Source organism: Periplaneta americana, chromosome 16, assembly GCF_040183065.1.
Source record: "Periplaneta americana isolate PAMFEO1 chromosome 16, P.americana_PAMFEO1_priV1, whole genome shotgun sequence".
NCBI lineage: Eukaryota > Metazoa > Arthropoda > Insecta > Blattodea > Blattidae > Periplaneta > Periplaneta americana.
In genome coordinates this window covers 98,328,219-98,355,674 of record NC_091132.1, presented here as the reverse complement: position 1 = coordinate 98,355,674, position 27,456 = coordinate 98,328,219, and the positions used below count along the sequence as shown (strand labels likewise).

At 33.7% G+C, this 27,456-nt stretch overlaps 1 protein-coding gene across 1 annotated transcript in view; it reads right to left on the bottom strand.

Moving 5' to 3' along the window:
- Nucleotides 1–27,456, bottom strand: part of Alk (Anaplastic lymphoma kinase) — a 506,844-nt gene that overhangs the window by 56,331 nt on the left and 423,057 nt on the right. The window contains exons 19-20 of the mRNA XM_069812582.1: nt 23,642–23,837; nt 18,950–19,040 (exon numbers count right to left, since the gene is read on the bottom strand). Of these exons, the coding sequence (XP_069668683.1) occupies nt 18,950–19,040; nt 23,642–23,837 (287 nt within the window). The remainder of the gene's footprint in view (nt 1–18,949; nt 19,041–23,641; nt 23,838–27,456) is intronic.

The following is a 27,456-nucleotide window of genomic DNA, read 5'->3' as shown; positions in this document are numbered from 1 at the left end:
TCTTGTTTGGAGCGGGCTTTCTACCTCTCTTGTCTATCGGAAGTTCACCTCGAAGTAGACTTCGATTAACATTAAACACTCTTTTTGCCCCTATAGCGTGCAAACTACAAAATGTTTGGCGACAGACCAACTTCCTGCAAGACCCGTCCATAACAAAATAATGGAAACTCGAAATGCGACTATTTTGTTCAGTAACATTTTTCATTCGAGGTCGACGCTGCTTAACATCTACTGCTTCAATGAGACCATGTAAATATACACCTTGTGAGGTTTTATCTGGTAGATTGTGATGGTTAGTGAATATGTGAATCTTCTGATCCTCATTTAAGTTATATTTCTGAAACACTGTTTCAGACATCTGTATATAAAATTAGTAAAATAACTAATACTGTTGAGCTATGGTGTTCTGTTCGTTACCAGCAAGATAAATCTAACGATCATTTCATTCTTACTAACAAGACATAAAATAATTTGTCTTACTAGTCTGCAATAAGATATTTTGTCATACTAACTTACAGCCACCTCCTATTTTCTTTTCGGCTATAATATTTCCAGCATGATTTCTGTAGGATAATCCTTACACGATAGAATTTTTTATAATGTTCATTTTATCCGTATGGTCTTTCCTCTTGGGCTTTGGAGAGTAAAAAAATGAACATCGTAATCGGTTTTCAGCAATACCAACTTATGAATGCGGTGCCAAAAGGAACCAAGTCAACGACTTAGTTCTTTCTTCCTCCGTGTGACGAAGCAAGGCATGGTTTCGGCAAGGAAGAAAAGTCTGACTTAGTTCCTTCTTCCACCGATCGATGCGCATGACGCCCGTTATTCAAATGGTTGCATAACCCAAAAATTGCATATTTTGACTTAGTTCCTTTTAGCTCCGACAGATTCAATTGCATTGCGCATATCTTTCTATTTCCAGCAACATCCCGATATTTTGAATAAGAAGAAAAAAAAGATATGAGTAGCTATATATATATATATATATATATATATATATAGCTACTCATATCTTTTATATATATATATATATATATATATATATATATATATATATATATACATATATATATTAATTGATGCCTTTGCGGCTAAATTCGGCTTCTTCTTTTTTAACAAAATAATGAAACAACACTATGAACTGAATTTTCCTTGTATTGAATGAAACTCATTTCACATATCAGTTTCAAATCTATGTGATATAAAAACCTTTCGTTCTCCTCACCAAGTAGCAAATCTTGCAGGAATTAATAGGCCTACAATTTATATTTGTAAGGCTGATGAAACCATAATACAAACTATAAGTTTTTATATGAATAACAAATTAATCGAACATATTCAAATATAAAAAGTGTATTTTTTTCGACTTAACGGTAAATCGCTTCAGAAGTAGAAAAAAGAAATTTGTTAGGCAACAGCCCGTAGATCTACATATACCTTCCAATACTGTACAACTTAACAAAGTTAAATATTAGCGAAAGCGACTGGATGCCGGGTAGCCAAGCCTTTTGAAGCACATGGTCATAGAGTTCTTCATTTACTTCCTTACAACTGTGACCTCATTGCTGTTGACTTGATCTGGGATAAGATGAAACATAGTTTATTCGAGCACACAATACGACGGGAGACATCACTTTGTCTAATTTAGAAATCTTGACAACGAAGGGACTTTCCGCTGTGATAGCAGAGTATTGGAATGGGCACTACAGACACGTGACTGCATTAGAGGAAAAATACCTTCAGATGTGTGGGCGAATGAATGATGCCATTGACGAAATGGCTAATTTTGAACCAAGCGACACGATGAGGTCAATAATGGTGGCGATATGGATTGTGCTTAATTGTGAATTAATGTAAATTAAAATAAGTCTGTAAAGCATTATTATTATTATTATTATTATTATTATTATTATTATTATTATTATTATTATTATGTAATATTCTAAATAGGGCAGCGTATATAGTCTAATGTTTAGACATAAGCCGATCCCCAGCCCAGATGACAGAGAATGTGGTTACACAAGAGTATATTTAAATGCTTTCTTATTACACATTAGTTAAAACCTGTTCCGAAATCATGTTTTCCCCTGAAAATCGGAGTGCCGTGAAAAGATACCTAATTTCATAATGTCAGTAGCTGAGCCAAGTTCCTCTACAGTAGAGTGCCCTGCACTGAGAGGACCAATATTTTCTGAAAAGAGTCGCGTTACCTGAGGGAGGGGCATCCATGCTATACTTTGTCCAATACATGCCGCACCGAGAAATACAGGTCTGGGAAAAGAATGGAGAAGGGATATAATCCTGAAATTCGGTGCAGGAAAATATACTAGGACATTGTAAAACCGGATTAAAAATAACTGAACAACATGAACATTTCAGTACAAAATAAAATATTTCACCGTACAAGCTTATGGTTTTAAATGTGTAATCAATTTGGCACAATACCTAGCGTCTCTTACAGTAATATAGGAGGTAAGATTCGAAATAAGTTACATGTGACAACTCGGTATTGAACGGGACTCGGAACTTAAAAACTTGATAATAAAGAACGTTGACGTACGACGTCTACCTCACTCCAAATCTTTTAGACGGGTAGTACACAAACTCATGTAAAAACAATCACAACTCTAAATATAAATAAGGATAAGTACTACACAAACTCATATTGTAAATACAATCACCACTCTAAATATAAACTAGGATAAGTACTATACAAACTCATGTTGTAGAAACAATCACCACTCTAAATATAAATGTGGATAATTACTACACAAACTCATGTCGTAAAAACAATTACCACTCTGAATATGAATCAGGAGAAGTACTACACAAATTCATGTTGTAAAATCAATCACCACTATGAATAAGAATTAGGACAAGTAGTACACAAACTCATGTTGCAAAATCAATCACCACTCTGAATATAAATTAGCATAAGTACTACACAAATTCATGTTGTAAAATCAATCACCACTCTGAATATATATAATATAAATTAGGATAAGTAGGCCTACTACACAAACTCATGTTGTAAAATCAATCACCACTCTGAATAGAAATTAGGATAAGTGCTACACAAACTCATGTTGTAAAATCAATCACCATTCTAAATATAAATTAGAATAAGTATTACACAAACTGATGTTCTAAAGTCAATCACCACTTTGAATATAAATTACGGTAAGTACTACACAAACTCATGTTGTAAAATCGTTTACCACCCTGTATATAAATTAGGATAAGTACTGCACTAACTCATGTTGCAAAACCAATCACCACTTTGAATATAAATTATGATAAGTACTACAACACAAACTCATGTTGTAAAATCATTTACCACTCTGTATATAAATTGGGATAAGTACTACACAAACTCATGTTGTAAAATCAATCACCACTCTGAATATAAATTATGATAACTACTACACAACTCATGTTGTAAAATCGTTTACCACTCTGTATATAAATTAGGATAAGAACTACACAAACTCATGTAGCAAAATCAATGACCACTCTGAATATAAATTAGAATAAGTACTACACAAACTCATGCTGTAAAATCAATCACCACTCTGAATATAAATTAGGATAAGTACTACACAAACTCATGTTGCAAAATGAATCACCAATCTGAATATAAATTAGTATAAGTGCTACACAAACTCATGTTGTAAAATAAATCACCATTCTAAATATAAATTAGGATAAGTATTACACAAACTCATGTTGTAAAAACAATCACCACTCTGAATGTAAATTAGGATAATTACTACACAAACTGATGTAAAAATAATCACTACTCTCAATATAAATTAGAAGAAGTACTACACAAACCCATGTTGTAAAAACAATCATCACTCTGAATATAAATTAGAATCAGTACTACACAAACTCATGTAAAAACAATCATCACTCTGAATATAAATTAGTATAAGTACTACAAAAACTCATGTTGTAAAAACAACCAACACTCTGACTATAAATTAGGCTAAGTACTGCGCAAACTCATGTATTAAAACAATCACTGTTCTAAATATAAATTACGGTAAGTACTATACAAACTCATGTCGTATAATTAATCACCACTCTGAATAGAAACTAGAATAAGTAGTACACAAACTCTTGTTTTAAAACCAATCACCCCTGTAAATACAAATTAGAAGTACTATACAAAGTCATGTCGTGAAAACAGTCATCAATCTGATTGTAAATTAGGGTAAGTACTATACAAATTCATATTGTAAAAGCAATCACCACTCTTAATATATATTAGTATAAGTACTACACAAACTGATGTAAAAACAATCACCACTATGAATACAAATTGGCATAAGTATTACACAAGCTCATGCTATAAAAACAACACTACTCTAAATATAAATTAGAATCAGTACTGCACACACTCATGTTGTAAAAACAATCACCACTCTGAATATAAATTAGGACAAGTAATACAAAAACTTATGTTCTAAACACAACCAGCACTCGGACTATAAATTAGGATACGTACTACACAACTCACGTTGTAAAATCAATTACCACTCAGAATATAAAGTAGAATAAGTACTACACAAACTTATGTTGTAAAATCAATCACCACTCTGAATATAAATTAGTATAAGTACTACACAAACTCATGTCCTAAAATCAATCACCACTTTGAATATAAATTGTGATAAGTACTACACAACCTCATGTTGTAAAATCGTTTACCACTCTGTATATAAATTAGGATAAGTACTACACAATCTCATGTTGCAGAATCAATAACCACTTTGAATATAAATTATAAGTACTACACAAACTCATGTTGTAAAATCGTTTACCAGTCTGTATATAAATTAGGATAAGTACTACACAAACTCATGTTGTAAAATCAATCACCACTATGAATATAAATTTTGATAACTACTACAAAAAACTCATGTTGTAAAATCGTTTACCACTCTGTATATAAATTAGGATAAGTACTACACAAACTCTTGTTGCAAAATCAATCACCACTCTGAATATAAATTAGAATAAGTACTACACAAACTCTTGTTGTAAAATCAATGACCACTCTGAATATAAATTAGAATAAGTACTACACAAACTTATGTTGTAAAATCAGTCACCATTCTGAATATAAATTAGAGTAAGTACTACACAAACTCATGTTGTAAAATCAATCACCACTCTGAATATAAATTAGTATAGGTACTACACAAACGTATGTTGTAAAATAAATCACCACTCTGAATAGAAATTAGGAGAAGTACTATACAAACTCATGTGTAAAATTAATCACCACTCTCAATAAATATTAGGATATGTACTACACCAATTCATGTAGTAAAAGTAACCTAATCACCACTGTAAATATAAATTGGAATAAGAACTACACCAACTCGTGTTGTAAAAACAATCACCATTCTAAATATAAATTAGGATAAGATTGATAAGTTTACACACAACTTAATGAACATTTCTGTTTTATTTTAATGATTAACTGATCGCTGACATTTCTTGTTTTGCACTTATGTTTCAATATGCGGCTGGATTGTGTTAGTAAGTAGACGCAGAGCAGAGACATGGTGATAATAATTTAACCATGAGAGTGAAGCTAAATTACACCGATTGACTTAAAAATAAACAAGTTGATAATATGTCGATCGGAACATTGCAATTATACGACCTGGAACATTTTTCATGTTAGGATACATTTCTGTTGGCAATAACTGGTATAAATCTCGTCCACGTTTCCCCGATGTTTTTACGTAAGTTAAGTGTTAACAATAAATCGTTTAATCATTTTGTGATTTATGAAATAAAATTTTCCAAATAAAAACAAAATTCCTCAAAATAAACAACGCGATAAAAATTTTACATAATAACTTACCTGCAAGCTTGTTTTTTTCCATATCTTTGCCACGGACAGGATTGAAATGACGTCTTATTTTATAATGCCGTATATATAACGAAGTTAAACAGAACATAAAAGGCAATTAGCTAAATTATCTGCTTCAACAACATAACCATATTCACATTCCTTGTTGAAGCTGTGTCTTGGTACTTTATGTAGTCTCATTTTCAAATATTTTGCAAATTATTGTTCGCCACTGAATGTTTACGTTGTGCAGATAAGGTCTGACTAAGCAGAATGAAAGTAGAGTTGCGGTGAGGGGGTGGAGGAAGTAGGGATGGTAATATTTGCGCTCTAGAGAACGCAAGTTTGACATTCCTGGTCTAGTACAATCAGAATGTAATGAAAATCCTGTTTCATAAAAGATAAATACTTACTCAGTATTATATATGAAAAGATAGGTGTAAGTAAACTTTTTTTCGCCACACGATTACATGCAATGCTTGGATCTGCTGACCTTTTAACTCAACCGATTCTCAAAAGCAACAAACACCTCACAGCAACAAGGGAATAAGAGAGCTACCACCACAAAGTAAAACATTTTATTTATTTAAAGAAACTTCCCCTAAAATAAGGGTTGCCCTGAAGAACAAAGTATATAAAATATACAAGCATTAGTAAATGCGTAAAATTTTCGTGAGAAATATAATTATTATTGTTGTGCTATTAATTTACTTTATATATGTGATTTCTCATAAGATATATTGAATATTTTAGAGCTTTCAAAGAAATAGTTTGGCCAAAGAGAATTCAAGATTGAACTATTTGCAGAAATTAATAAATCTTTTTGTAATCGTGCCTCTAGCACCCACTAATATTCCAATAATTCCAATTGATTGTAAATTATACATATTTAAATAATAAGAAACAGTTGGACCATAAATTTGATTCTTCTCAATGTTGACATCTTCCTGTTGAGTTGTATTCAATTCGAAGCGGTTAGTAGGATCTATTATATAGCCTGTTGTGTTGCTAAAGGCAAATATATCAACCCGCCGACAGCTTCCTGTTTCCGATAGACCATGGATTTCTTCATAGGTGGTATATCCCTTGTCACGAAGAGCTTGAGTGATTGCGGACCTAATTTTGTGATGCCTCGCATTGCATAATGTCTCACCATGCGGGCAAGATCCAAGAACGTGGGCGAGAGTTTCTATTTTGTTGAAGTAGTGGATACAACGGTTACTGTCCATGGATCTGCCCGGAATAGCGCGTACAGCCGCAACATTATCGATCATTTTTATAGCATTCACTGCAGCTCAGTCTTTCATGATGAGTAATCCACCGGTTTGTGGCTGGATGTTCCGCGAAAAGAGAAACTCCTTTCACTTTTTGAGAAAGCGTGCTCCATTTCTGAAATTCTAGATCTCTTAGCGTAGCCCTAACTTTCCTTGAATCAAGAAATCCATCTCGGGAGTTAATGAGACTATCATCGTATGTTAAATTTATTCTGGTTAAGCAGTGTTTGCTTTCATCTATTGGGCTTCTGGTATTTAGAATATAGGGATTATTTGATTTTTATAGTGGTTTCAAAGCATTAATTTGCTGCAGAACTGCTTACCATTAAAATCTGATAAGTCCCAAGTCTTTAAATTTTCCAGGACTGTAAACCATGTTGTCAGGAAGATCAACAGGGAGGTGTAAAATTTTCTTTAAAGTGCAGTTTATCATTTTGTCAGAGTCTTCTAGAAATTTTTGGGGAATCTGACGAACAGGAATAGTTTGAAAAGGATAGATGAGTGTAAGGAAAATCGAAGCATTTAAGATAGAGAATTTCTGATCGGCTTGGAGAAGCGGTGAAGACGCGAGTAATTCCAAATTTTGACGTAATGTTAGCATAGTTGTCAGAGGATTAAATGCAATCTCATTTTCATAATTACACCTAAATATCGGTTTGTCTCACAGGTGGATATCATTTTTACGTCACCCTTGTCTGTACTGAAGTATTCACCTTGGAGTCCACCTTTAACAATATTAATGCACATACATTTTTACATATTTACTTCTAAGCCGATTTCTTTGAAATTTTGGATAGCCATTCTTGATAATTCCAATGCAGACGGTTTGTTTTCCCTATGATGACGGTGCCATCCGCAAACCCTAAAACAGTTAAAGGTTTGGAACTTGGAACAAGAGGGAATCCATATTCATTTGCCACCGTATCCTCTGAAAATTCCTCGAATATGTAGTCGGTTGATAAGTTGTATAAAGCAGGCGATAAAGGGGAACCTTGTAACACGCCTCTTTTAAAACTTCTAGACTTTGAACGCAGATGATTGATCTCGAATACAGTTTCATTTCCTTGTTGTAATGATAAGCTGAGTTCTGTAATATCTTCATTTTGAAAAGGTGATGTAGACCGATAAGCAATTAAATAAAGTGGATATGGGTTAAATGACGGACCCATTTAACCCATATCCACTTTATTGAGTTCTGAAAGCTTAGAGGGAATGGAAGAATTTTCAAGAGTTTTTCATAGATGTAGGTGTCCAATGTTATTGAAGGCTGTACTGACATCGAGGAAAATTACAGTAGCGTAGTTTTATTAGTTTTAGCGTTCTTAAGGATGGAGTGAAGTAACGTTGTGTTCAAGAGTGCTCCCGGAGAATTGTTGAAACCTCTGTGATATTCGTGAAATGATGTATGTTCTCTTAGACGACGATCTAAAACTCGTTCGATGATCCTTCTCATACCCGAACATATAGTACTGGGTCGCCAATTAGAAACTATCTTCTCTTCTCCTGACGTACATAAGAGCACCGTTCTTGCCTTTTGAAAACAGAGTGGGACATGTTAACGTCAACATTCTTGTTGCTATAAGCGCGATAATATCGGATACTAAATCTTCTCTCACAACCCGCATTAGAACGTGATCTGGGCCTGGAGAGGTATCAACAGCGATTCCCTTCATTGCATCAGAAACTTCTTCCTTGGATAAATTAGCTGATAGGTCTCATCTAAGGTAATCCTGTCTGCTTCTGATAAAAATGGATAATAATCTCTTCTTGTGTTATCATTAGGAATAGAATACTCAATGGAAATGGTTTTCAATTTCTTTCATGGGGATTGTGCATGATGCCCTACTATTTCTAAGAATTTGACGAATTGCTTTTCTAGTTCATTGTAAGTTAATATTGATATTGGGTAAGTTGATAAAGATATTTTGCTTTTCTTCTCGACCTATGTATTTTATTTTGTCTTTCAGGATTAGAAGATTGATTGCCAGGTTAAATAAAGCCATTATTATTATTATTATTATTATTATTATTATTATTATTATTATTATTATTATTATTATTATTTCGTTTGGACGTTCAAATCAGCATTTTTTCTTAATTCATAAAATTTTTGAGCAGGGCCAGAAAAAAAATCTATAGATTTAGCTAAAAATTCAGTGAAATCTTTTACTCGTTGAGAGAAAACATCATCATCTTCAGTCTCTTGAAATTTCAGTTTTCATTGCACCTACAACATTTCTTTTGAATGCGTTGAAATTTGAGTTAGATGCTAGAGAAGGGCAAGCATTTTCGCTGGAAGGAATGGAATGTGTTGGTATATTAGTGGATAGTACAGTAACATGATTATTTTGATGTTGTGATACAAGGTTTGCTCGATGTACATCAGGATGAGATCTACTGATATGAATACTAACTCGTCTTGGATCAGAGAAATATTTGCCACAATGAACACACACTGCTTTATCTGTTATATCTGTTACATCTTGTGATTGATTTAGATATGCCATTATGTATAAATATTAACTATATTTTCATTATAGATGTGAAGATAATGTCCAATTAATTAATAATAGGCCTACGTAGGAAATAAAATGTTAATTAATATAATATAATTTCTCAAATTATCTGTTCAAAGAAATTGCGTGGATTTATAGTTATTAGGCCTACATAACTGAAGTTATTAATAACTGGTGATTTCTATTTTCATGGCCTTAATTCATAAATACTCTTGATTGAGATATAAATTAGTATAATAAAATGTAGAGAAAACGCTGTTGCTATGTAAACAACTAAAGTACCAAGCTCAAATATAATTCACATATCTTCGTAATGGAAACAAGTAAAAATTATACTTAATATCTCGATAAAATCAAGAATACTTCCATAAAGTGATGATCCATTCAAAAGGCGCATAAATATTTCTAAAAAACAATGTGACACTTAAAAACTCACTACTCTTGCTATGCATGTCAAGTAACTAATGAAGGGTGTAAAACACCTTCAAGTAATGGCTACATTTTTGTACTTGTGATGAGATAAACTGCTCTTTTGTGGTCACTGTTCGACCTGTGATTGCTAATTTCTGATCACGGTGATCTTGGACAGCGAAACAGTGATTGAACTGCGAACTTGTTCGAGGTGAACACTGAACAGTTCATTCTTCCCCGCCCATCAGAGCGTCTCACTGCGATGTTTCAATACTCTCGATATTTCACACATGGTAGGAGAGGGCGAGAAAATGTTGAGGTTATGTGTTTGTACTTCTCAGAAGTCAAGTGTACGCACAATACTGAGATGTGAATATAGGCGTTTCATCATTTTAAAAAGAGATTAAAGGTTTGAAAGTTAGCATTAATTAATTAATTAATTCATTCATTCATTCATTCATTCATTCCTTCAATCTAATGCTATAGACAAACTGAACATTTGTCGTCTGGCTACCCAATATAATGTTTGTCCATTTGATCTTGTCCTGTATTCCTGAAGTGAAACATGATATAGGAAAAAAAACGGAAAATTAGTAATTTTAACGTAATTAACACATCACTCAGAAGATGAATGAAACACTGTTATTTTTTAAATCACTGTCATATTTGGTAAAATTTTCTTATTATAATTAGCAAGTTGAATAGTGTAGACAGTTAATATCAGTGCTTTAATAATGGAATCAATTAAGCAATGTAGTATCCTGCCAGATTTTCGGCTGTCGGCTGACAGTAGTATATTTGTCGGCTTTAAGAAATTGAAATCTGCCAGGGTCAGCCTGAAATCTACTGAGATGGCTACACTGAATGTATTGTTAAAATCGGGAGCTCACATTTCGCCATACTTGTTCTCAATTTTGTCACTGGGCAGCATAAGCACAGCAGCTGGTGAGAAGTTTAGTCCTCGAACTGTGGTCACCGTTTCAAGAGCTGTTAAATCACAGGTGTGATCGTGATTTTTCGATCACCGTGATAAAATCACAGGTCAATGATTTTCTACTCATCACTATACGCTTATGGTCACTGAATCTTAAAATACACTAGGCTTAAATTGAATATATCTTTCTATTCCTTTGTCTCACTCTGTGTACTCACTGTCATTCTTCATGCTATAGTTTTGCAAAGTTTGGAAAAGAAGCAAAACATGACACATGTAAAGGTTATATTCTTAGGGAACTGCATCAGTTGACACATTAAGTATTAAATATTACAATATCCGAAATAATTTTCGTTACTGTATGATCATGTGGATTTATTTATTATACAAAAATGTGATTACTCATAGAAACAAGAAGCTATATAATACATGATTGTACCTTATTCTTTTATTCCTTTATTCAGCCTGGAAAACTGGCAGTAGAGGTATGTAGATTTTTTCTTGCGTTGACCACGTGGCCTAAGTCATGAGTTTGTCATTCAATAAAACTGGTTTCCTGTCTCGGTTTATCCTGGGGATTTTCAATTGTGGAGAAAGAGGGAATTTTCTCGGCGCTCTGCCATTATCTCAAAATAAACATGAGGCATATTGAAAGATAGTAATAGTAATAATAATAATAATAATAATAATAATAATAATAATAATAATAATAATGTGTTGTCATGTGTAATATAGACTTTCACACAATACATTTTTTATCTCTTGTTACTTTATTATCTGTAACTAATCACAATATTATTGTATATTCAAAAAAACAAAGTAAAAACTTAATTAAATCGACTTAAATCATGTCAGTTACCACTATGGTAGGGCCTATATCGTTTGTTTGTAGGTAATGTCAGTTCAACGAGAGTGTTGCATTCAGTATAGACAATGCTGAAGGAGCCATATAAGCCTTAGAATCCGTCCCTCCCAAGGAAAGAACTAGACAAGACACAAACGCGACTTAAGCGTAAGCAGCGGAAGTAATGAGATACAAAAACTAAGAAAGGAAATTGAAATTCTGAAGAAACTGAAAGCATGGTGCAGATCATAAAGTGATGTACCATCAAACATGTTCTGTCTTTAAGAAATATATTTCAATTAACGGAAAGAAGAGAGTTGGTTATTAATAAGGAAATGGAATTCGTCTTATCAAAATGACGACCGATACTGCATCCACTTAGCAATAATAACAATAAATTAGAGGAGAATTAATGATAGGCCTATTGGAAGCACACTGACATTAAGGCTTTCTCCTCCAAACTTTAAGTCTATCTGAGAAAAGTCACATGACCTTTCCCTGTCGTTCTACCCTCCGAAAGAGGATTAAAAAATGAATGTACGATGTATGGTTTAAGAAGTAGGCGAAAAGGCTATTGAAAGATAGAATACTATACTCATATCTTACAACCCAACAGACGATATAGTAGAAGCACTGTACATGTTTCTCAATTGTCGATATTTGGAAGGAACCAATTTTCTACGATTTTTATGTGATCATGGGCAATGAATTGTTAAAAGTTATAATTGAGAAAACTGAAGCATGTGCAATAAATTAGTGTGTTGGCGGTGTGAATTAAACTTTGAGTGGTACTAAAAAACTTATTTTCAAAATAACGTAAAAAATTGTGATGTGCCATACTTGTTATTTTGAATAAATTTTATTTATTCATCTTCCTCCAAGTGGCTGCCTAAAAGACAAAACTTACCATAACATTTCTGTTTTTAATAAATGGTTGGTCAATAATTATAATGGAAAGAGAGAAAACAATGGAGAAGGAAAAGAAAAGGAAATAATACAATTAAGAAAACTGTTACGAAACAACATTTTGAATGAGATGCGATTCTATTAGATGGACAATCATATCAATATAATTGACTGAACATACTATGGGCCTCTTGAAAGTGAACTTTCGCCCACAACATGTCATAAGGCCTGCGAAGTGTTACATGTCGTTTTCAACAAAACGTTAGATTAGCGATACAATTTATTGCTTTCTCACCGTATTCCCCAAACTGCTTAACTTAGGCTAATTCCAAAATTGAAGAATACCTAAACATAGAAAGGATTTATTCGAAGTAGATAAGAACTTAATCCACAAACCCAAGAACGGATTCTAAAATGATCTCTTGAATATACCATTTTTGTTGCTTTGTAAGTAAACAATAAAAGTTAGAGGAAAAAGTTTTAGTAAAAGTAGTTTCTTTTTAAAAAAAGTTTCCAATGGTACCTTCAACGACCTATGTTCTAATTTGAAATTTCGAAGTTCACCACAGGTACCTCTACAGTACTTTCGGTTTGTTACAGGAAATGGTACACTGACTTTCAAATAATCTGATCCGACTAATCGATAGTGATCGTTAATTTGTTGGTTTAATTGTAGATTCTTTAGTTATTGCATCTATGAATAGATGGCGAAGATAATAGTCACTGTTGTCAATTGTAGATAAATATTCCAGTATTATGGAATTCAATTTTTCATCTCACTCAACTCATTGTAAAACAACACTGGGTTTAGCTGGAAACCGGTTATATTGTCAATTGTGATAATAATTAATACTTAAGGTAAGCGTTCACTACATCGTATCGCACTCCTCGTACGAATCGCACGCAACGGATATTTTAAGTGCAGTGCGTTCACTGTAACGGCTCTACCTCATCGCCTCATGGGATTCCCCTATCAGCTGTTTGAAACATGACGTGGTACGATATTGACATTGCTGAAAACAGAGGAGTTTGAGGTTAGGTATATTAATTACGAGTGTTAGCGAATAGGAATTTGTAATTGCTTCATGCGTCTTAATTGAAGAGGAAGAAACGAAAGAGATAGTGATTAGGGCCTACATAATATATATGTAAGAAACGACTTGATTACTTTAATAGGAACGCCTAGATTATATAATTCTTCGCAATTTTCTACAAGCTAAATAAGTTTTCCATCTGCCATTTTGGCGCGACACTGAACATGGCACAACATAATAGTAACAGTTGACCAATTAAAATTGATTTATTAAAGAAGGCCATGATCGCACGCATCGGAAAAGTTGCTCATCCGAGAAACGTAGACGGATTTGCCGAGACCCGATGCGTGCGATATGATGTAGTGAACGCGGTTACATAACAATTACAGCAAAGATAGTCTTTTTCCGATCAGTGCGATTCTTTCGATGAGTGCGATACGATGTAGTGAACGCTTACCTTTAATCTACATAATCATTTTCTGTGACACTTTTTTAAATTCCCCATTACTGTTGCCACCTATTGAGAACTAGCGGAACTGTTTAAAAGTTTGTCAATTTTTTTAATTTCTCTGGTTCTGACTTATCCCATGGTTGGAAAGTTCGTCTACACGACGATAAAATCGTAGGTTGGATACCTTTGAACGTCAGTGCGCTACCACCAATTGATTCTTTGCTTAGGTTTAGGTTATCAATTTTTTTTTATAAACAACTAGTATCATATAGTTTCCGAGAAAAAAGTCTGATACGGATGGTCTGAAACACTTGGTACATAAAGTGTAAAAATAGGATCAAAACGTTAACAATCGTTATACATACTAAATTTCGAGAAGTAGAATGTAAAATTGTCCATCTTTGTGTAAAATCAAGAACATTAAATAGCATTAGTTACGCAAACCGAAAGATTAAACTTCAGCTGATGACAAGTACATTGCAAAGAAAAAAATGTTTTTTTTTTTGAGTCGCCACTTGTGAATTATAGTATGTTGCAAAAATTATTATTTGTAAGTGTACACCTGTTATAATAATTTTAATTGTTATTATCCTTAAAAAAAAACTAATTTTTATAAACATGTTCCTTATCTCTGAAGAGATATATAAAATTGTGAGTAAAAGTGGCAATCACTTTTAAAAACATAAGGGGAAGCGTGTGCGTTGTCTGCCATGTTACGTGACACTCAAAGCCTTACTAAATTACTAAATATCCACTAAGCTGCTCACTGGCGCTTGTGTTATGCTCCCAAACTGAACAGTCGATGGGCGGTCATTTGCAGGGAAGTGCTGATCAAGTATGGTTCGTTCGTGTGCTGCTTTCAACTGCAGCAATGCACACGGATGTAAAGATAAAGAAGGAAGGGATGTTACATTCTTTCGTATAGTTCGACTATTTTTTATGTATTGTTTATTTTTGTAGAGCCACCAGCGTAGCTCAACCGGCACACTCTCTGCGCTCGGCTTGAGTTCGATTCCCACTTGGGCTGATTAAACTAGTCGACAAATTTCAACTTTTTGCCTGTAACATGGACAAAATCTTTTTCTCTGCCTAAAGGCGCCAAGTAACTAGATTCGCCCCTGGCAACAAACTGCTTCCGAAGACTAGATCGAAAGAGGTCAATGGTGTCAAGATAGAAGATGTCACATTGCACTTGCTGAGTAGCTTGAGAGGATGGGTTAAAAAACTGACGTTCGTACCTGATCGGTAGTCTTTGATTTGGTTGAGACCTGCATAATGTTTAGACCTATTACATTCCTGTCGAAGGGCACAGAGGGTAACCCAATAAACTTATAGGAATGATTTACTACATAACCGGCCACATGATACACTAATCTGTCAATAAACGCAGCAGGAGTGGTATTCGCACTATTTCTACTGCATTCAGATCTACAACCCGGAACAAAACAGTACGGCATTTGTGTAATTATTTTGTAATCCACCACACAATATTCTTTTCTCTCTAGTAAATTCAAAGCACAACAAATTTAAGACATTTACATAACCCTCAACAACAAAGCATATTAACAATCCCTAGCAACGTTCATCATTAAACGCGCGAGAAATATATTTTCGAGATGTCTGACTTCAGACAACCGATAGAACCTAGCGATCGAAGCGCCACTAGTTGTCAGGTCCGCCACCGACATTGGGAAAGCATAGAAGTGTGTACACTATTTCTACTATTTGTCCTGGTTATACTTATCTGACAACTGCATTAATTGGATGGACTCTTATCTTCGTGATCATCAACAATTTGTCTCAGTACAAAATCGATTTTCCCCTGGTTGATACACGAAAGTAGGAGTACCTCAAGGTACAGTGCTTGGACCACTGCTTTTCTCCATTTATATTAATGACGTGACAACAAACTTACACTACTGCAAGTATCACATTTACGCAGACGACTTACAACTCTATATACACTCCCGACCAGACAAAATTGATGCAACTATTGGCAAACTTAATCATGACTTGAATCAAGTTTCTTCATGGGCGAATAAGCTCGGACTTAGGTTAAATGCTAGTAAGTCACAAGCTGTAATAATTGGACATAAGTTACTACAGAACATAGTGAACAACAGACATATTCCAATTATTACAGTAAATAATGCCACTATTCTGTGCCATTCCGTCGTCAGAAACCTCGGCATTTTCTTGGACGAAACTTTAAATTGGGAATGCCAAATAAAGGAAATATTCATGAGAGTGCGCTATACCATGCATTCTCTTAACCCATTCAGAAACTTCCTTCCGCCAGAATTAAAACAGACTTTAGTGCAAACCCTCGTACTACCACTGTTTGACAATTGCGACGTAATACTTACAGACTTGAGAGCTGAACTTTCGAACAAGCTGCAGCGTGTGCACAATATGTGTGTCAGATTCATCAGTAATGCTCACAAATTGGACCATATTACACCCTCGATCAAATCTTCATCCTTGCTGCAACTTAATAACCGTAGAACACTTCATTCGCTGTCTCTTCTGTTTCGAGTTCTCCACACTTCTATTCCAAATTATCTTCGTTCCCGGTTTAACTACTTAACCTCCAATCACAATCTAAACACCAGGTCACAGAAGAGCCAAATTCTAGCAATTCCTGCCCACAGAACATTCCACTATTCATCCTCTTTTACCGTCTCAGTCTCCTGTGAATGGAATTCTCCACCTCAGAAAATTAGGGGCTGCCAGACAATAACCACTTTCATGAAAAGTCTAAACGATTTCTTACTGGCGCAGTCAATTGAATTTATAATTGTAGTTGTGTTTAATAATTTAATATAATTTAGGTATAACTATTATTATTATTATTATTATTATTATTATTATTATTATTATATTGGTGTGAAGATAAAAGAATTATCATTGTAGGCCTGTTATATTAATTATATATTATATTGTATTGTAGTATTGTATTGCTTTGTAATGTATTGTATTAATTATGTTATGTTATGTTTCATAGCAATGTCGTAATTTTCTATCATACTGGTTGAGTGGAAGAGAAGGCCGAATGGCCTTAACTCTGCCAGTTAAAATAAACCATTATTATTATTAAAATAAACCATAATTATTAATGCTAGCGGGTTCAGTGTTCCACCATGTGATGATGAGAAGCCATTTCTAAAGCTTTTAGAGACGTGAAAGCGAAATGTATGTAAAGCTCCTTCTAGTTGACATTGTTGCCAATCGTAACACCCAATGAATCGGGTTCATTGTTTGCCAATGTTCAAAACCAGATGTGTGAGGTAGACAAAACAATGAAAACGTTTATGATAGTGTAAATCTTCGGACCCATATTAGCAGTAACAAAGCTTAAACCTGTTGAAAATATTAAGAGCTTACAGGAAAAGTGATCAATATTTTAAAATACTGTAATAATAGAACCAATATTCCGTCAGATAATAGTGGCAGCTGTTATAGAATAACGACTCAGAAACTCAGTTTATTTATTTACTTCACTTTTATACTGTTAACTTGTTTAAAATCTGAGATAAAGAGTTCGTTGAATTAGCTTGGCGAAGCTAAACTCTCAGTTTCATACACGTATGGATTCTGGCTACGGCTGTAACATTTTTCAGGGTTCCATTCTATAGTTTGAGGGAGCTATGTAAATATGTTACCAAATTTAATTATTATAAGTTCGTGTATTCGTTTATGCTAGACGGACATAAAGTAAATTTAGTTTGTAATATCTTAAACTCTGAGACGATTAATGCACTTTGTGCCATAGGATATCGAAAGTCATTGTTTTGAGGGAGATACGTAAATCAGAATGTAATCAGTTACCAAAATATGTTATCAAATTGAATTATAAGTTATATGCTAGAAGGACATAACGTAATTTTAGTTTGTAATATCTTAAACTCTGAAGCTATGAATGTACTTTGTGCCATATGATATCGAAAGCCATATTTTTAAATATATCTAACTGGTAGTGGACTGTAGCAAATCTAAAATGTTAAAACAGGTTGTTTGGGGAAAAGGGAGTCTGATGTTTCAGCCTTTACATCCAAAAATTTTGCAAAATTTTATTCTTTAGACAATTTGTGTTATGGCTTTAGCAATGGTTAAGCCTTGAATTGCATATGGTCGACTGTCTAAGAATATCTGACGCACTCATTCATACAACCAGTGGTTTGATAGACGTGTTAGAATATTGTATGAATGTTGACGATGTCCAATGTGTTTTTTCTGGTAAGTTTGAAACTGATAACCTAGAAAACAGGTTTAATTCATAATATCTACCAACAAAAATAATACACAATATCTGTACTTCAGGTTCTAGAGACGGAAAAGAAAATTATGTTGCAAAACTTCTTAGGTATTTAATGTCCATAGAAATTTTATTTCACAAAAATGTTTTATGTAATCGTAACGAATAAAGTAAATAATATAAGGAAATTCGTCTGTCTGTGAATGAAGGAGCAATTTCATATGATGCAGATATGGATAAATATCTGATGGATTACATTTCTGATTATGCTGTCTTAAAATATTTCATACTTTATATGAATAAAGGCGAAATCCTTCCAGAGACTTTATTGCGAGCAGCAGATAGTAGGAGTACTCTACAGTATGATAATTTAAAAATTATTTAATATATCTACATCCCAACAGTTACTCTTGAAATAGTAGGTTATGTTAGATAATTTGAATGTAACATACCTTAACAGCTACTGGCATCTCAACTGCATCTCCAGCTCTATGGCGAAAAAATCCTTGGTATACTTCACCAAATGCTCCTTGGCCCAGTGCTCTGTAAGAAAATCCGAAATTGATGTTGAACTATTCATATGATTTTTTATTATATGAATATTTTGTAACTGTTATTAACTATCGTTTACTTTGTCATGATGTTCAACGATTCCTACAATGTTCACTAATGAATTTTCAGTACACTTTTATAATTCAGCTTCATTATAAATTATGTATGGGTCTATACAAAATAATGAACCTAATTGAAAGTAATCTACATGAACACTGTAATTACCGATTAGGCTACAGGTAAACGCTACTGCAATACCTTCAAGTTCTGCAAAATAGAGCGCAGTGATTTCGTCGCAGCTTAATTTCCATTAACATAATTCAGTGTTGGGGATTTTGAAGGAAGTACGTTAGCGCTGTAAGCTACCTGCGTATGCAAGTGTTGATTGAAAACCGAGCGCAACATTTGACTGCTGTTCGCTGTCCATGTAAGCTCTTAACTGTAATGCTTCGGTCAATTTCTGCTTCCGGTTTACATGGTGGAACTGTTTTCAAAGGGTAATAAGACATAAGAGTTGTCAATATGTTTCTTAATTCATATGCTCGAAATAAAGATGAAAATAAATTATATAGGCCTGTATTTCGTGGTAAATATACTTCAGAAAATACAGATGTTACACATAAACGTAATATCAAAATTGTTGCGATATGTTAATAAAGGAGCTTGAGGAAATATTTCGAGGAAATAATTAATTTAGTGGTGACCGAAAAGTACGGTCATTAGTCGAGATTGCATTTCAGATCTTACAGAAGTAAAGTGCGAACATAAGTGGATAGTTCGGACTCGTGACGTGTTGCAATGTTAAAAAACATCATAATAATATATACGCACACATTATTTATCCATTGTTATGTCCATAGGATAAATTGTTTATGATAAATAGTGAAATTCAAGTAAGAGAGCATAAATAATTCTTTATTTTCTTTCCAGGAATCTCTACCTACTTTTCCAAATCAACTAAATGAACTCTTGCCTTGAACCAAGAAGAAAAAATATTTACATTCTAGCACCTTATTCTAGCACCTATAAGGTGCAAATAAAATAGCAGATTAGTTCGTACAGTTATGAAATATAGAGATGAACTTATTAGATTTATCAATCACAGAGGCTAAACAAACTTGGGGTTTTGTGGAATGCTGAAAACTGCAATGGTGCTAAAGTTTCCTGTCTACTTTTCAAGACTTAGAATTTAATTGCATTCTAAAATTGTTTAGTTCCGTCCATCCTTAAGTTGACATAATTATTGAGATTTCGTAACGAAAGATCTCTTATATAGGTTACTTCTTGCTTAAAATCAACCAATTTGAGAGAAAAATAGGTGAATTGAGAAGTGATTGTACACGGCTGCTGACCTCACGTCCACATACCGAAGCAGAAGTGGACAATCAACCAACCAGAATGAAGGTATAGTGGCGTTAGCACGTTGATCACCCCAGCCGTTATAGCTGACTTTTGTAACCGGATTTCGCTACCTATCATAGCTTCCCAAGTGCACCAAGGTGATGGGTGGGCACCAGTCCCATACACTGGCCAACATTTCATGAGAAAATTTATTTCCCATTAGGACTCGAACCAACGCGCATTCCGTAACGCGAGTCCTAGGCAGGGTGCCTTAGACCACGATGCCATGGCTCGGGATGTTAAAGATGTTGCAGGACAGAAATATATATAGCAGGTTTTACTACAAAGTGATTGACACCATCAACAATAAGAATTTTTAGATGTAAATCAATTCAATTTTCTTGTACTTTCAGACTCTTCAAAGTTCTAGGCTTTCCATTTCGCGGTTTCGAGAACAGCATATTTGAACAGCCAAGTCTTACAGTAGAAATAAGCATACAGTATTGTATTCGGACTCGTTTCCTAAGGCTGTATCTACGAATTGCCGAAGCATCTGCAAACGACCGACCTTTTTTGTATTATTCCGGAAGTGTACAAACTAGTATGTCGAATAGTCACAACTATAGCTGCATGCACATCCAGTGAAAGGGGTTGTCCAATTAAAGTGAATAGAGATATATTTGCGTAATTGTCCGACAAAAATAAACTATTTGCCACGTCACTGCTCTGAATTGAAAAGATTCTGCACTCATGCTTGAAAAGAAAAGCCTATTTTTACGAGGCAGTCATTGATTTTCCTCTAAAAGCATGAAGTTTAGAAGAACTGTCATTATCATCATCATCATCCAAACAAGTATAAGGCTCCAGGCCCGTTACAGTCTCAGTGAGTCATTCTCGGTACAACTTTTTTTTTTGTACGGTCTAAAGATCTCTTCCCTTGGAGACGATATTGAAGCATGGCTTTTGAAAGTCTATGACGATTCATTCGTTGAACACGGTTTTTCCACTGCAGTTGGTATTTCTTTTAAACTGTGAAACTGGTTGCAATTGGAGTTCTTGCATGATATCCTCAATTATTTTGCGGTCCAAGTGAGTAGAATCTAGTGATACTCTCATAAATTTAATTTCACGTGCTGTTATTCTGTTGATATCAGTACTTTTTATTGTCCATGCTTCACTACCGTAACATAGTAAAGGTCTAGCTAACGTATTCTTGTGTGTCACTGTACTAGTGAAAGCTTTATAATTTTGTTGATTATTCCCATTCTTTTATTGTATTTCCAAATTTTAGAAATTGTATCAGTTTCACCAAAAAATGTTAAATTATAACCAAGATATGTAAACTCATTTACTTTCTCTATTAGGCTAATTTTTGTTTAAGCAAATTTAGCTTGCAACTGGGCATTTCCCAAGAAATGATGTGACTTTTTTTTTCAGCATCGATTTTCTTGTCGTATTTTGCGCTGATCATATTTAGATTGTGCACTGAATATTGAAACTCATCTTCATGCCCTTAGAGCTAAAACATCAGCAAAGAGTAGGCTATCAAACTGTAAATTTCGACTGATAGAAATTGAACCATGGCGCGTCTGTTTCCAATCATTAATGATTCTGTTCATATATATATATATATATATATATATATATATATATATGATGAAAAGTAATGGAGATAGTTCACAGCCTTGTCTTACTCCACTATGAATTTGTTGCCAATCTGAAAGTCTGTTGGTGGTTCCAACTGTCATAAAAGTTCTTTTGTAAATGCTATGAATGTTAATTAAAAGCTGTTGGGGGACATGATCATCTACTGACACATTAAATAATTTTTTATTATATTAATAAATGTCTCTAAGTTGAATTTTATTTGTTTTTCGATTAGCTAATTCAATGTAAAATAACCAGCGCTGCAAGACCTGCCTTTACGGAAACCATGTTGTTCTTCTTAGTACTCTCCAATAAGTATTAATTTTATAATAAAAAAGACATTCATAAAAATTATCATTATTGAAACCTCCTATAATTATAAATAGATAAATAAATGGACTGCATGTAGATAGTGCATACACATATGCATGCCTTTGTGCAATCCGTGCGTGACACCAGAACCGAGTGGTGACAGCTCATTTTATGACGCCATGCGCAGTCTTTTTATTTAAATACACAAGTATATACGATGTTTGTCAAATTTTAAATTCTAAATTACAAAAATATTAACTATTATCTGCCTACAACACTTGTAGTTGAGCAGTTTTACCATTTCTCTTTAGAGGGAGTGCATTTCTTAGAGTTGGGGTTGCTTGTACAATTTTTTTTTAAGTTGTGTAAAGATACGCAACACCACTGATCTAGTTAGACCTACATCATTTCAAACTTCTTCACACTGCTGCATGTTAGCAGCAAATTCAATTGCCTAGTATAACTACTTCATTTTTCGATAAGGGTTAATTATTTTGCTTCCTCATATATAGATTACGTCTGCCAAATTAACCCATGACAAAATATTCATTAAAGTCAGTGACTTGAAGGGCTAGTGGCTATATGGCTTTACTGTGTATCTTATTCTAAAATGCATTATACACAGTAGGCCTAGTGGCACCATGTATATACAGCTACAGAAAACAAGCAACCAGTTTATATGGTGTGAGAATTTATTATCTTTTCGCCGTTTCAAAAGGTAGCTGTTTCACCTCCAGCAGTTCCATTTATTCCGACTACGTAGTTCTGAAATGTTGGACATCTCTACAGCTGCGACACGCAAAATCTAGCACCACGTTAAACATCGTGAAAATCTGAAATCATACGATAAAATCTGGTTATACGAATAAGGTTAGTTTACTTGTAATGTGTTACAATGCTAGTGACTATGTGCGTCATGTCAGCATTTGGACAGCGAACAAATGAAATTTTGTAAGTCCTCGTCATCACAAGAAGAAGGAAGTCATACAATTTACTGCGCAAGTCCATCAGTAAATTACAAAAACCATTTTTCAGAATACTTTTCGTGAATGCTGGTATCGAGATTACGGGCGATTACTTTGACGATTGATAAGTAGTGTTACAAAATTTGGTAACTTTACGACATAATAAGGCTACAGCAACCACAATTCTTAGAATATGGTACATATTAACATAAGGAATATATATATATATATATATATATATATATAGTATTTAATGCTAATTATACTGTTCATTAATATTTTGCCTAAAAAAATTACTTTGCATTTTCTGTTTTGTTTTTCACTCACTTGACAAGACGCAGATGATCTCTTGGAATGTCCTTAAGGTCTCGAATAGTGTATGTTCCGCCACCGAATTCATAATTAGGATTAAATTCTGTCATCATGCTGTCAGATGCCTCCCTTAATTGACTCAACTGCAAGTCTGGTCCACTTGGCATTCGTCGCCTCACCAAGGTCGACTTCTTCCGCTGATACCTGTTGTCTATGCACAGAAATATAGCATTGCATTACTGTTGATTAAATGAATCATAAACATTCATAAAAGGCAAAGAAACTCACCCCTCTAGTAATGAATTCAAGAAATGAACTGGAGGGAAAGAAATTTTCCTTAGGTGCTCAAAATTTTCCTCCCCTGGGGATTTCAGGAGAATTAACTTACATTATTTCAATTTTAAGTTACTTATGGCAAGTGTAACTTCAAAAAAGAGATTAAAATTAATTGCCTACTTGTTTCCATTATATATGAATGAGTCTAAACATTTGTCCCGCTCTTCCACGATTAAAAATTCCTTTAGTATAATATTAGTATAATAATGTATACTATATGTGTTAATTTATTATTGTTTTTTTTAAGATTTTAGAAGCAAGATGGCAAAAAATTCGAGGAATTAAATCAAAAGTGAGCAGTGGGGGATAACGAAAATTGATGAAAAATATGGTGAGGGAGACGACATTTGATAATATAAGACAAGTGAGTGAAGAAAGGGGGGGAGGGAGGAGTGGTCAGCGAAAAAGTAGAGATCAGTAATGATAACGACCTGGTTTTACTAAGGTAAAAAAGGGACTAGTGAATAGTATTTTTCGAGTTAATAAGGGAACAATATTAGTGAACCAGTAAAAGATTAAGAAAAGAGTAGATGGAAAGATTAATACCAAAGCATCAGAGTAACGAAAGTGCGAATAGTAGGGATTATTGAGTGCACGAAAGTTATTATAGGGAAGAGTGAACTGAATAGCGAATCCTCTGTACAGATAAACTGTTATAAACAGTAAGAAAAGTGAACTAGTGAATAAATAATGAATAGCAAAAAGAAGGTAGGATAAGTATTAAATAGACGATGGACTGAACAGCAAGATGGGAGATAGCTAGTGGGAGTAAGGTAGTTTTAATTAAGTATACTTCAAATAAATGTTACTTGTAATGACTGTTAATGGCGGTACCGTGTACGTGAAAATGTGAGGTCCACCATTACATGTAAGAAATGCTGTGATGAAATATATAATCATATCATATCATATATTATTTTGTTTACGGCAATGAGATGATGGCAACGATAATTATGATGATAACGATGATGGTGGTGATGATGATGATAATGATGATAATGGTGATGGTAAATGGCTAAATGAGAGTGCAAAATATTGCCGTCTAAAAAATATTCTATATATAAGCTATCCATTTTGCTCGTTCTGCCATTGTAGGAGTAGGCCTACTTAACCTCTCTACCCAAGGGAGGAATATAGTCTGAATTCATCACTGGACCCTCTTGCATTTCATGACAATGTTCTGAATTCATCACTGGACCCTCTTTCATTTCATAACAATGTTCTGAATTCATCACTGGACCTTCTTTCATTTTTCAAGACAATATTCTGAATCCATCACTGGACTTTCTTTCATTTTTCATGATAATGTTCTGAATCCATCACTGGACTCGCTTTCATTTTTCATGACAATGTTATGTCACTGCCACGACACAATATAGTGTTGTCATAAACAATTTACTTTTATGAGACAATAATGTAAAATAAATTGTGCCCTTTAAACATGTTATTAACTACTGAATACTGTCACAGAACATAGATGGGGCTAGTTCAACCACAAAGTTCTTCCCTGTAAAACTTAGAGCTTAAAATAACTAATGTTATTTCACTGACCTAACCAAACCTACACTAACGGACGGAAAGGCGAACACAAAACAACAATTGAAGGATTAGATTAGTATCATCAGTGAATGTAGGGTTAGTGAGAAACAGCATCCACAGGGAAGGTTAAGTTCCAAGAATTATGTTTTGCACTGTAATAATACTTCATACAGTAGCCTTGTTTCCTACTTACCTCAGATTAACTCGTATAAGTTTTATATTCTTTTTGCGTACAATAGTAAGCTTTTCAGATACATAGATAGTTGTGGATAATTCAGTTTTCATTTAAATTTACGGGAGTATTTTGTGATTCTTTTAAAATTATATTAAAGTAATATATTTGAAGAAAACAACAAAATTACGTCAACTGGTACTGGCAGAAAATAAAAATCGTCAAATTGTTTAATAGGCTTAACATTGATATAGGCTTTATTAATTAAATTGAATGGAATTGTTAAAATATACTTTCATATGTCGAGCAACTGACAGCTTGACTTTGTTTCGATTGATTTGGTGGTTACGTAAAGGTTAGCCAGATCCATTTCTTAGCCAAGATTTTCGTGTTTCGAAAAGATAAAAATAGCATGATGTGCGTGAAAACATAAAAATAATCGTTGTATAGAAGTGTATCCTAGTCTTGGTCTGTTTCTGCGCTATTTAAAAATATTGTACCGACTCGGTTATATCTTTATTTTATACATAAGAAAATGAAAAGGTAAAATTTGTATATTTGAAGTTATTACTGTCCAGTTTAGAACTAAATGTATTTATATAAAATATGCTACACAGATAATTTTGTTTTTAAAGCCTACGTGGCGGAATTCTGAAAGCATGGCTAATATTTTTTATTTCATAATCCATTAGCCATTCCATCGTCTTGCAGTGATTACATGATAAATGTCACTATTAACTTGTGTCCAGCTTCTGTTATATGTAAAACTTCATCCAAATCGTGGCATCTCGATAAAGCTGATGGAAAAAGACAATATTTATCGACATCCTCTAACATTTGCATTTCAAATCCAACTCGATCATTTTGAAAACAAATAATCAACTCTTAATTGTTCACAAACAATTGGCACACAACAAAACTCAGTTATAGCAGCTATATTGGCATTGTGAAATGCAAAAAATCACGTGTCATGAATTTAGAGCTGATCAATCTTGTAAACCTCACTGTCAAAGACAAGGGAGTGAAAGGGAAGGGAATTACATAGATGGGTATAGGAATACGGATTCTTTAAGCTACGCATCGTGAAAAGTTACTGTAAAACGATACGGTTAATACTGATTAACATATAACAATCAGGAACAAAGTTTTTCTTTTTTCTTAATATAATAGAAGAGTACAGGAGTAAAACAATCAAAGTTACAATTCTCTTCAGGGTGATGTCATCATCTAATTCAGTATATATATATATATATATATGACTGCAAAATTTATTGCTATTCCTAATTAAAAAGTAGGAAAGGATGGCAGTATCCGTGTATCTCCTTTACCATTTTTTATAAGAAAAACACACAAATTTTCCAAATTAGATGCTCACATTCACCCTTAAGAGAATTGTAACTTCGATTGTTTCCCCTGTACTCTTAAATTATTATACTTGAATCTTACTTACTTATTTTCCGACATAAATAGATATTTGAATAAAATCTCTCAACATTATTCTAACACCTAAAACAAACAATTGTCACACGAGTTATACTTTGAACTGTTTTACTACATTAGCTCTGTCTGTCTTCGAATATGACACACGAAATTCTAGTTCATTGTTATCCTTTACAGCTGTGGTTCCAAACATTTTCGAAGATGCGACGCACTTTTGGGCGACCCCCACTACCGAATTAGTAAGGTACTTAAACCCACTCGAAAAATACAAATCCCTGTAAATTCGAGAACAACGATAATTTTACTCAAAATTAGTGGAACAAAAAATATCAGAATGTAATGC